Source organism: Lepeophtheirus salmonis, chromosome 5 (assembly GCF_016086655.4).
Source record: "Lepeophtheirus salmonis chromosome 5, UVic_Lsal_1.4, whole genome shotgun sequence".
In the NCBI taxonomy this organism is placed as follows: Eukaryota; Metazoa; Arthropoda; class Copepoda; order Siphonostomatoida; family Caligidae; genus Lepeophtheirus; species Lepeophtheirus salmonis.
The window spans coordinates 29,296,374-29,309,571 of NC_052135.2; the positions used below are offsets into that span (position 1 = coordinate 29,296,374).

Genomic DNA, 13,198 nt, shown 5'->3' on the forward strand with positions numbered 1-13,198 from the left:
AGTCCAAGGCCTTAATACTTTTTACTTGTACAATTTGAGTACTTCCATATTTATATTGAAGCCTCCGATTTCTTTGAGTTCCTATGGAGTACATATTCATAATTTAGTGTCCATACATGGTGAAAAAAAAGTATAGAGGTGACAAAAGGTTTATACTTAACCACTTTCCTTGGTTACGTATAGAATAAATATTCTGATTTTGAGAATTTTAATACACCCGTTGATTTTGGTTTACTATTAGGTATGTTAAAATCCGGAGGGAAATAAACAGGATATTTAATTTATGGCTGCTTCTTCGCCAAATACTATTTATAAAGCGTATCAAACTTAATAGCTGATAACAATGGAAGAGTATTTTGTATACCTTGCCATCTCTATATTTTTCTTCCTCTATCGGTCCATAGTACATAGATTTGTAGTGTTAAGGCATTTTTGAGTCATGTATATCAGCTTTTGAGTCACGAGTCTTATAAATAACTCTAATATACCCATGTAAAACAGGGACAGAATGAATACATAATATACATGAAAGTGTTCATAGACAGCTGCCTATTAAGTCCATACATATAGAGAAGATTACCCTTTAATACTCCGCACACCTTATCAGTCTACCGATATTTATTATAGAACCCCTCTGATAGTAAATAGTGTACACAAGGAGATCACTTACAGTCTACTTCTCCCCTCGTTATAATATGTTTTGTTTATATGTAGGTATATAGTATTTGCCGGAAAATATAGAGTACACTACTCTACTAACATAAGTTCGTAGTCTCTCTCTTCTCTATTCCTTCGTCTCCCTTTTTATTTTTTACTTTTTTCAATTAAAGAGGGGGTATTACTCTTTTCAGGCTGTAAATGGGCACTATTTTCTTGTTGTTATTATTATTGTATTTTTAATAAATTTTTGATATTTATGTACATATTTGATTGTGGGGATCTTGAACAGTTAATATGTACATATTATCCAATATGATATGTTCATACATTTGTATTTAATTGTCACAATTTCAAGGTCTGTACTTCCTATATGTACTAAAGGTATAATCATAAATTTATAATTCCTTCGTAAATTGTTAAAACTCCCTTGCAAAAAAAAGGGGAAAGCTATTATAATAATAATAATAAACATTAATAGAAGTTGATGTATGTATAATTTAATATGTATATATATCTAAACATTGAAGTTGCAGTATTATTATTTGAATATATATATATTAAAAAATCAGCAATGCGTAATACTTTATAATTTCATTTTTGAAAGACTGTTTTACTCATAACTGTATATGTCTTGTCGAATGTACATTGTATAATAAAAGTGGACTTATGAATGAGGGAAAATATATAATGAGGTGATCAATTATACTTTTTCTCTTCTTAATGTTTTACAACTAACTTAGGTTTTTGAATAGCCCCACGTAGTCCTACATATTTATGTACGTAGCCCACTTATTATACCCATATATTTGGTTAATAAGGAGCTTCGTTATTATTTTATGTTTTGTGGATATATATATATTGTACATACATAGCTCTTCCTTGAACAATGTATATAGACCTTCAACTCTGTTTGCTTGTGCCAAGCTGGCGTGCTTCTTTGTTATTACTATATTCCTGGTTGTTTGTGTTTGGTTCATTTGAATTATATTAATAATAGTATGAGTATTTTCAAATATATATATGGCTCTGTGTTCCATTGTATGTAAATTATTCCTTTTTCAAGCTATATGTTCACTAACATACATAAACGACTCACACACAGGTATAAGGAGTTTTCCCTACAAGGTGAAGGGGAGAAACGTTAATTCCCCCACTTTTTTTTTCTTTGCACGCCTTGATAAAAATGATATATATATATATATATGTATACTGCAAGCCTTTCTTGTTAATATATATTAGCTACTGAAATTATAGAAATAGAATCAAATTGTATGCAGTTCATTGTTGAAGCATGTTGTTATAAGAAGTTGTGAGGTGGCAGAGAAACTATACGGAGACATAACCGTTTTATAATAATTTTATTATTGACGTTTTTTCAATGCATATTTTGTATATTTACCAACGTATGTGTACATAAGAAACTCTCCTAATAATGTATCTCTGTGATCAAATCAAGAAATAAATACCTACAGTGTTTCCAACTGCATTTTGCTCAATTCCACATTTTTATTCATATTAATAATGGAATACAGAAGATGTATTCGTCTTCTTCCAAGAATCGTCCCTTTCCACTTGTGGATTACATTACTCAATGGCGGAGTAAAGCATCTTCCAATGCCTCAGGAGGAAGTCTTCACAATAGTAAAAATAATAACAGCTCTTCAAGGCATTCCACTTCGGTGAATCCTGAAGATTCCGCAGCTCTTCTTCTCAATCGTTACTCTCGAAGTAATTATACGACCTCATCCACACTCACCTCTCCTGTTGATCAGCCCTATCCTGTACCCACGGCTTTTCTTGTTTCTCCATACGAAGATCCAGAGGAGGAATTATCACCGTCGGGACTGACATCTTCTTCCTTAGTCGGCCATCAACAACAACAAGGATCTTCTCCAAAAAGTTCAAAGACTTTTTTGTCCCAACTGAATAATAAAAAAGACACTAAAAAGCTAAAGGAAGATACAAAATCCTCCAGTTGCTTTTTCTTATTGCCAAGTCGGAGGTAGGAAAAAACTAGGAAAAGTATTGCAAGGTAGATAGGTCATGGCACTCCATAAATTTGTAAATATTATTATTTGTACATACAATTATAGTGCTCAAAGAGCCTTGTATGATTTCTGACCTTGATATACTTATACTTATATATATTATGATTATGATTATTGTTATTTGCTTACTTACTTACATTGTCCTTGCAATGTTAAATTCCTCAACCATATATTTTAGAAAAATTACTAATAGACTTTGATTGAGGTGATTTGAATTCACCAAAAAACCGTTTGGAATTGACAAAACTGATGATATTTTATGGATCCAATTCTTAATTATAATATTTTTTTTTGTATCTTCTTCTTTAGATCCCTGCCCCAATTAAGTCCTCACGATGATGAAGGAGTTCATCAGAATCCACAGTATACCGGCCAACATCACTTTCATCCCGTCATACACGATCATGATTATTGCGAACGCGTGGTTATCAACGTAAGTTATACATATTAATATGTTTGCTGCTGAGCTGATTTAATTCCTTCTCCTTTCTTATGTATATAAGGTGGGCGGGCTTCGATACGAAACCCAAATCCGTACACTTAATCAGTTTCCAGACACTCTCCTGGGAGATCCGTCCCGTCGTATCCGGTATTTTGACCCCGTCCGAAACGAATACTATTTTGACCGTCATAGAAATTGTTTCGAAGCAATTATCTACTACTATCAAAGCGGAGGTCGGCTGCGGAGGCCCGTTAATGTACCATTAGATGTATTTTCCGAAGAAATTCAGTTTTATGAATTAGGGGATTATGCGATAACAAAATTTAGGTTTGTGCACTACTCCTGATCTCCAACAATTTCCTTTTGGTAGTGATCGCTAATGTATCTTTTTCTTTTTCAGGGAGGATGAAGGCTTCATCAAAGAGGAAGAGAAACCCTTACCTACAAATGATCTCCAGCGCAAAGTCTGGCTGTTATTCGAGTACCCAGAATCAAGTCAACATGCTCGGATTGTAGCCATAATTTCCGTCTTCGTTATCTTACTTTCCATCGTTATATTTTGTTTAGAAACGCTTCCTGAATTTAAGCATTACAAAGTGTTCAACACGACGGCAAACGGGACAAAGATCGAAGAGGACGAAGTCCCAGATGTAACAGATCCTTTTTTTATTGTAGAGACGCTTTGTATCATTTGGTTTACTTTTGAACTTCTTGTGAGATTTCTCGCTTGTCCGAGTAAATACGTCTTTGCCAAAGATATAATGAACATGATTGATTTAGTTGCTATTATACCTTATTTCATTACTCTTGCAACCATTGTTGCGGAAAAAGAAGAAGTGATAGCGCCAAAGGCGCCTGTTTCTCCTAACAAGGAGGGAAACAATCAAGCCATGTCCTTAGCCATACTTAGAGTTATTCGATTAGTTAGAGTCTTTCGAATATTCAAATTATCTAGGCATTCCAAGGGTCTACAAATCCTTGGAAGAACACTCAAAGCATCCATGCGAGAACTTGGACTCCTCATGTTTTTTCTATTCATAGGTATATATGTATTACCTACTTCTATACCTCAATATGCTCAAAATACTTAACTCGTATTCATTAGACAATATTGTAACACATGTATACAAGTATATACCATAATTTATATATCTATTTTTCTGTTTACAAAATATAGGAGTGGTTCTCTTTTCAAGTACTGTGTATTTTGCGGAGGCCGGCTCCCCGCACTCTCACTTCAAGTCCATTCCAGACGGCTTTTGGTGGGCGGTTGTCACCATGACCACTGTCGGATACGGCGACATGACGTAGGACAAAATAACTATTTTCAATTTTTTAATACCTTCACTTTCTCCTTTAATTTATTCATTTGGATTTTACTACAAAAAAAAATTCTAGCTTTAGACCTCATACAGTTTTTTTTTTTTTTTTCTACAAATACAATTCATAGAGCATTTTACACATACTTACTAATAATATTAATATTGATTCAAAGATAAATACCCTGATGATAAATCATCACCCACATTTTAGATGAAGGTGTTGTTCACCTTGATATTATCGCTTTCTTTCTCTCTATTTCTCTACTTGTCTGTCAAAATTAAGAGAAAAAAATTACTTACCTAATATTTATACATGTACAAATATTACATATTACTTACTATAAGATCTGAGTGTAGTTGCATGGGCCTTTATCCATTATTTTTTTTTTTTTTCATTTATGTACTTTTCTATTATGTATATTATCATTTATATCTTTATTTTTCTGCTGCCATATAGGCCGGTAGGTGTGTGGGGAAAGATAGTAGGGTCCCTGTGTGCCATTGCCGGCGTGTTGACCATCGCTCTCCCAGTTCCTGTCATTGTTTCCAACTTCAACTACTTCTATCACAGGGAGACTGACCAGGAAGAAATGCAATCTCAAAATTTCAACCATGTCCAGAGTTGTCCTTATATGCCCGGCTTTTTAGGTGAGACCAAAGGCCCAAAAAACAAACCAGAAACACCTTCTTAAAATTAAATATATATTCAAACAATCTTACATACTACTATGATATATCGATACGAACAAAAAAAAAAGCAAAGAAGCAAACAATTCAAAAATTGATAGCTGCAGCAATTTATCCTCTATTTTTTATTTGAAATTACGTCGTTGTTGTTTTATTTTTATTATTTTTGCTTACACCGGTTTTTAATAATATCTTTTTCATATTCTATCATCTTTTTTTTTCTAATTTTCTTTATTTTTTTCCGCACATTATATATGTACATCGAAGTTTATTACATCAATCAAAAAAAAAATCTTATATTCCTTACTTTTTTTAACCTTAAAACTAAAATGTAATTTAAAACACAGGGAATTTGTACTCATAACATTAGTTGTTGTTTTTTTTTTTCCTTTTGTGAAAATATGGTTTTTATTATTAATTCTAGTTAATAATTAGTTTTTGGGCTTTTACCCATGTTGCATCACAATCAATATTGTATTTATCATCACAACCAACCACACAGTCATACCATTTGGACATGCGATTGTGAGATTTAATTTAATTACAAAGGACTTAAGTTTGAGAAAATCACACTTTTTTTAAATCACATAATAGTATACATACATATTTTTACACGAATGCTACACACAAAATCACATTCATACACTAAAAACACGAACACGAACAATACATCTAGGACTTCTCCAGTTTTCGTCTAAAGATTTAATTTTGAATTTAATTATGCGTGTCTGTATAGCTTACCACTCTATTAAATGAAATATTAAATGGTTCTATCAGCTAGAAAAGAAAGCATGCTTCTTTTCTTTCTCAAAAATAAAAAAAAATGTTACTAGTATTACACTAAAATTACCTACATCATTTACCAAGCATCAGTAGTCGTTGTTGTTGTTCTATTTTAAAGAATTGTCCTTATTTTCCTCTTTTATTTATATTTTTTCACTGTACAAACGCATAAATAATGAGAAATTAAATTTCTTTAATCACGAAAATAATGGAGACTCGGCGATTGAGCATTAAATCTCACCCATGCCCAAATATATTTTGAGAACTCCAATAACTAATGATAATACTTTCTTTTCTTAAATTCAATCATATTCACAATTTAAAAACATACATACATAGTCCACTTTCCATCACTATCATGTTTTTCAGGACTAAAGATGAGGAGTTGAAAGGTGACATCAATTGGACGGATTTTTGTTTATAAAAACATGATTCATACAAATGTAATTCATAAAATTTGTATGTGCAACTACCCTTGAACCTTCATCTTTATCCGTACATTTATTTCTTACTACATCCATACTCTCTTTAATTCTTCCTTTAGAGTGTTTTTTTTTATATATATATATTTTGACACAACTTTTTTTTCATATATAAAACCATACCAAAAATACGGTGTATTTCAATTTATCCTTTTTATTTACATATTTCCCACTGTTACTACTACTGAGTTTTGGTTTTAAGTGTCGAGGTTGGTTAAAATGACAGCAAAAAAAAAGTTTTTTATTTATTTATTGAAATGATATTTTTAAAAAGCGTTACTGCAAAATCAGGGGACATTCTATATGTAAGAGCATTTACATTATACATGATATATATATGAGGGATTAAGATCATATATATAAAATTGTATAGACCTGTAGAAGAGAAGGCAGCATTAGAAGCAGTTATCTCTCTCTCTCTCGGCATTCCGGACATTTAGTCACTCACGGACGTTCTACTATATATGGGCACACACTAGCACACTTTATTAACCACGCTCGCATTAAAAAAAATATTTAATATATATATACCTATATATATCATTTATATTCCTCCAGCTTGAATGGTCGAAAATATTTTTAAACTAATTTATTTTTTATTTTTTTTCTTGAAAAACGCAGAAATTAAAATTTTGTCAGCGCCAGCCGCAGATTCGAAAATTGTGTGTTGAAGATTAAAAATGAACTCTCGAATTTAATGCGTTCGAAATTTCCTTCCTATTGGTATAATTTTTTTCTTCCTCATACAATTTTTGAATACGGAGAATTATTTCTTTTCGTTTTTTGGCTTTCAAATTGAATTATTGAGCATAACAATATTGCATATGTTAAACTAAAAATACTCATCTCAGAGTTTTTCATTCAAATGTTGTATATGATGTGTTTGATTTTTTTTTTGTTGAGGGCCTGAATGAAAAACTCTGCTGTGTATTTATAAACAAATTTTATCTCAAACACGTAACATAAAAAAATAATCCTTGGCGTTAGTCCTGTATTTTTGTTACAATGAAATAGTGAAAGCAAAGCAATTTTCAAATATCATGACAAAATGGTCAGAACCGTATTTCAGATGTAGCTTCTGAACGAATTCAATTTCTAATTAAATACATTTATCTATTTTTTTTTAAGTAAAAGATATTTAAACGTTCTCAAAGCTCTATGAAATACTTTATTGTACTATTTTTGATCATTCTGTATTTTGTCTCTATTTTCTAAGTATGTATCAACGTTGTTGTTTTTGTAGTAGTTTTTTTTTTTTTCTGTAGAAACACGACGGATTTATCCATTACATAACCTATGATGTTTACTTTTTTACCAATATAGGTTAAAACTGTCTAGTCTATTTATAAATGAAGACGAAACAAGAAATCTAAAAATCGTTCTTTATCCCCGTTATTGTATCTTTCTCAGAGGAAAATTGAAGTGTTGAAAATATAATTTTTTGGCAATTTTTAACTTAAAAAATATATATATACATATCTTTTCCCAAAGTCCAGTGATAGATTCTTTTTTTCATTTTTTTTTGCTTTTGTTCAAAATACTTTCTAACTAATATCAATTTGATATTTTTTTTCAAAACATAAAATGACTAATATATATATCTTAAAATGGTACATTAACAATGGTTACCTTCGTTTTTAGTAGACACGTGTTTGTATATTTATTCATATAGTTAGTTTTGTAGTCTATGTGTTGCATGAATAATAATTATCATATCCCAGATACTATACATATAATTTAAAAATACTCTCAGATGCATTCTGTACCTTGAATTTAAGTAATTATTAATCAATTATTATCCTATTTGTGATCTACCTTCATTATTTGATTATGTATTTCAGAAGGTAGTCAAGGTTGTGTTGTGAAGAATCTGATCTCCAAGAAGTTGTACGTAAAGCCTTGCATAGTCATCTTTATTTCAGTCACTCCCGTTTTTTGAAGTAGCCTATAACAAAAATGTATATGTTTTACTGGATTTAGTAAAAAAAATAATATTTATTTTCATCAAGGATCTAGAAAAACAACTTCATTGCACCATGTTTACAATAGCAATATCTATTTTCTTTTTATTTATACATATATGTAAACACATGTATGTACAACCCAAAATGAGTTGTTGTTATTCTTGTCATTATTATTATGGTCTTAGGTGAACCTCAATAATGCCTTTCTACATACTTACTCAAAAAACGACAGATCTTTTTATATCTACAAAACATAGAAACTTGTGTATCTTAGACCTTTTTTTTTTTAATCTTAAGTGATTCTTTCTATGTAGATCCATTTATTTTCCTGAAAAAAGGACGCACTTAAAAAATGCCATGAATCAGAGCAAGGCTAAATTATTTTATCGACTTAATCAATTTACTATGAGACCGGTCCAGAACTCAATTAGACAGAATCAAATACAATTTTAACTGTCTCAGACCAGTCTATATTTATTACCAGAGCAGCACCCAAAACTAGAGCATGCCTATTTTGATATTTTCCCATAATTTGATATACAAAGTATGATAAAAAAGAAACCGTCAGTTTCTCTTTTCGAATTCAATTAGAATTTGAATCGTAAATTTATTTTTCAAATTGTTGTTAAATATGTTCAGAACGTTTACATTGTTCGTTTTTTTTTTTTTTTCACAGAAAAAAAGGATAGATTTCAGTTGGTGTCCTCCGTGATTTTTATTAGTGAAAGAAATGGAAAGAAAAAATCAGTTAAAAAGTATGTTTATGATACTAAAATAGTTGTTTGTTCAAAATTCTAAATTTTGAAAAATAAATATTCTTTCAAAAGATTTTGTAAGAAATTTTCCCCAAAATAAATTTTTTTGTCCATTATTTTTAATAGTATATATTTACAGAGCACACCAAAAGACAGATATATATTCTTTTGATCTGTCAAAAAAAAAAAAAAAAAATAAACGTTTCGACATCTCTACCAACAAAATGAAAAATAAATTTGAGAATTGTATGATAATTGAATTGGGAAATAGAAAATAATGGTTTGTTATTTGTGAGAGGGGTACAACGTCCAAATGGTCAAGTGTATACGATACAAACGTCATGCTTTCGATAAATACATATATATACCATAGGAGTAGTGCAGATAAGGAAAAACCCCTTCTAAATAAATCAAATATACATACACATAGAAAATATTTTATGTAGCATATAGTTTTCTGAGCTTCTATTATCATCAACGAAAAGGAATATTTATTCATATGTAAGTAGTATATTGTATGTAAATACATATATACAATTACTTGGAAAAATAGAAGCATCTCTAATAATAGTAGAGGGATCCATTGGATGAAAGAAGACTCATATTCATTGTTTGATTTTATCAATGGATGATAATATAAAAGCAAGCATTGTCTCCACTATAGTAGAGACTCGGTGGTACACTAAATGTTTTCCCTATTTTGGTCTTCAGTTATCTTTTCTAGACGGATTGGGACCAATATTTCGGTCAAGACCGTAGGCCGAAATTTTCAAATCGTGGACTGATTTTTGGGTCTTAAACTATAGACTGATATTTGAGTTACACCCTTATGATTTATGTATCATAAATCATAATAGTAAAAATATGTCATTATTGTGCCTCTTTTTACAATGTAGGAACTCAACTGATGTCATCAACAATTCATCTATAGAATCGGTCCAGACCAAACTGTAAATGAGATTGGTTTCCTTTGTAAAACTGATTAAGACTCAAATTTCATTGAAACCTCTTCAGTACTAACTTCGGTAAAGGACAGTATTAGTTTGGTTCACTAAAAATTATAAGAGTTTTAGACTGGTCTAGGATTTTCAGACCGAAATCCAATACTGGTACCTACCTACAAGATAGGTTCAGTACGGAGAAGGATTTTAATGATACCAACCTTTTTTTCCAGTAGAAAAATTAGTATCGATTTTTTCATACATTTTTTATAGCAAAAATATGAACAAAAAATGTCACTAGGGGGATTTCACAAGCACTTTCAATTTCTCCTTTGCTTTATAAATTATGAATTTCTAGCAAAAGTAATATGTGGGTTACGTCATTAGCAGTTTTATATTGCTTTCACCTGATGTCGCTGCAAGTAAGAGTTTCAATATCAATCTAGTATAGTATCTGTGTAAATTATTCAGTACTCCCATACTACAGGTATAGCAAACAACCCTAGTTCAATGATATAACTAAAGATCGGAAAAATTAGTGTTCTTTTACAGAAATATATTTATATGTGACTTTTTTATTTTTTTGACAAAAAATAAGTATGCGAATATGGGGAATATGGGGGGTTTTAAAGCAAAACCATTAAAAGAACATTTTATTCCTTTTATATACCTTAATACCTTGAGATACGACTGTAGTTTGTTCTTGGGCTGAGCACGTAAATCAAAGCAATTTATCAATAAGAAATGACAATAAAAAATCGCACTTGAAACTTTTGTATACAATCCAACGTGTTTCCTAAAAGACTCGTATGTTGGAATACTTGTACTAAACATTCGATTTGGATGACAAGCTCCTTTAAATGGATTTTAGTTGGAGTTATTGTTTCCAATTCATTTAATTAAATGGTTCCACACAATATTATTTTTATTGTACCGCGCAAACTTTCATACCAAAAGAAAAATAATGATGACACTCAGTTGGTAATTAGCCAATTTATCCCATTTTTAGATTTATTCTTCATTTAATAGTATAAAACTGTTTGTTTGAATATGAATAATTTTGAAGAATAAGATTTGTAAAAAAACATCACAGATTATTCCGATCCCTAGATATCTAACTCGAAACTAAAAGACTGAAAACAAGTTTCGTTTTGGTATTTCAACATGTAAATATGTTTTTATACGTGAGAAACTGTTCTTATTATTAATGACAATTGATTTTTCTCCATTCTTTTTTACTTTTGTTTGCACACAATACCTACACAAGTATGAAAATTTAATGAGTTTATCTTGTTTAAAAACACACTAGAACTATCAATATCCCTCTAAATAATTAAGAATGCTTGAAATATGTATATAAGAACCTCCTAATTTTGATTGGATCCTACATACATCTTGTTGTGTCGGTCCCAATTTTTTCCCTTTAATTTAGTCTTAGTATCAGTTTATCGATTTTCACAGCTATCCCTTCTTGAATGGTTTCTAAGAAGGTCTATAGATGTAACGTATTAAGAAAGTGGAACAAATTGAACATTGCAAAAAATATCCCTATTTTTATTATAATATAGTAGAACTCACTTAAGCCCGATCTTAAGAGACTGGCCATTCTTTGGGTTATAAAAAAATCTGCTTTATTTTAATGATTAATCGGAATTTTCAGTAATACCTGCTATAATTAAACGATGTCTATATTAAGTGTTGACGCCTGAAGCAAGTTCTGTCGTATAATTCTATTAAATATTTTAAATAGTATATTGAAAAAGAAAAAAAAAAACCTCAATGACGTCATGGGGGATGGATTTTACCTTTTCTTACGGAGCAACAAGTAGGAATGGTGCAAGTGGTGGCTATAGAAGGAGAGGGCTTGGTGGTAATGAAAAATAGGGCCTACTTTTTCAAAAAAATACGTTTTTTAGAGAAAAAGGTCATTTGAAAAAAAGAGAATAATTTTTTAAAGGAACCCTTCATTTTGACTTTGCTGAGGTAAAACTGGCCCTGAACCTAATAATCTTCTTTCTTAAAGAAAGCTTGGAAATTTCTTAAAATTCAAAAATCAATTCAAATTTAAAAATATAAAGAAAAAGGTTCCACACATTTATTTTTGACTCTGGCTCCACTCACAGTAAAACCGGCCCTGGACCATTGTTCTACATAAGGACCGACACAACACTATCCTCACCTTTAGTATAATTTAGACCTATAACTGATTTGATATAATCTTGTTGTTACATAAGAGGGTTTGCCGGGGCTTAGTCATCGGAGGACAAGGGGACTACAACCAGGGTAGTATATAAATAAATAGCTAGGTATGCACCTAGTTGTTGTAAACAAGAAGAGAATGGAAGTAGAGCAATAAATATTGCAACAGGTATTGTGCCTCTCGTCATTATCATTACCACAATCACCATTTAGGTAAGTGTTTCCCTACTTACTCAATAAGTTATTATTACATACTTAACATTTCCAATGATTCTTTGTAAAATGTACTATTTTTTTGTAAGGCATTTTATTGCTATTACTATTGTGTTTTACTTTTGCGACAGCTATCTCTTTTTCTAGAAGGTTTATTTTTTATATATCCATCCAAGATTATACAAATTATAATGTTATCTAATTAAAATCTTTTTATATTTTACATAAATATACTAAAATATAAAATGTTTTCCCAAGGTGAATCCCTTAAGAAAAATCCTGCCCTCTCAGAATCTTCATCGGATATTTTGGACCTCGAAGAAGGAATCTTCTCCAGTAATGGAAATCCATCTTATCTTCATCACAATTGCAATACTCGTCACAATAATAATATTGTTACAAATCTTAGCATAGAAACGGACGTTTGACAAACCGGTATGACATGGTTTTAAATAGTACATAAATACATACAAGTATAGAATACATCCCAAACTTGTGAATGTTACATACAAGTATATTAAATGAACATAAAATAATACGTTTAAACATCATCACTTGATAAACATTTCTTTTAATTTATTTCGTTTTATAAGTACCATCAAACATATTTAGGTATTATTGATTAAGAAAAATATTTGTATGTATTACAAAGAGCAATCAAAAGACAGCCGCCAAACTTGAATTAAATAACAGTTAATATCC

The 13,198-nt window shown here is 30.5% G+C and overlaps 1 protein-coding gene across 7 annotated transcripts in view; it reads left to right on the top strand.

Moving 5' to 3' along the window:
• LOC121118821 (Potassium voltage-gated channel protein Shaker) overlaps positions 1 to 13,198 on the top strand; it is a 185,623-nt gene that overhangs the window by 166,565 nt on the left and 5,860 nt on the right. For 6 of the 7 annotated variants that reach the window (XM_071888550.1, XM_071888549.1, XM_071888552.1 and 3 more), the window contains 6 exons: positions 3,018 to 3,141; positions 3,212 to 3,477; positions 3,551 to 4,191; positions 4,328 to 4,457; positions 4,930 to 5,120; positions 12,755 to 12,931. In XM_071888550.1, coding sequence (XP_071744651.1) covers positions 3,018 to 3,141; positions 3,212 to 3,477; positions 3,551 to 4,191; positions 4,328 to 4,457; positions 4,930 to 5,120; positions 12,755 to 12,924 — 1,522 coding nt within the window. In that variant the 3' untranslated portion in view covers positions 12,925 to 12,931. Of the gene's footprint in view, positions 1 to 143; positions 2,663 to 3,017; positions 3,142 to 3,211; positions 3,478 to 3,550; positions 4,192 to 4,327; positions 4,458 to 4,929; positions 5,121 to 12,754; positions 12,932 to 13,198 lie in introns of those variants that run through there. The other variant, XM_040713415.2, reaches the window with a different exon arrangement.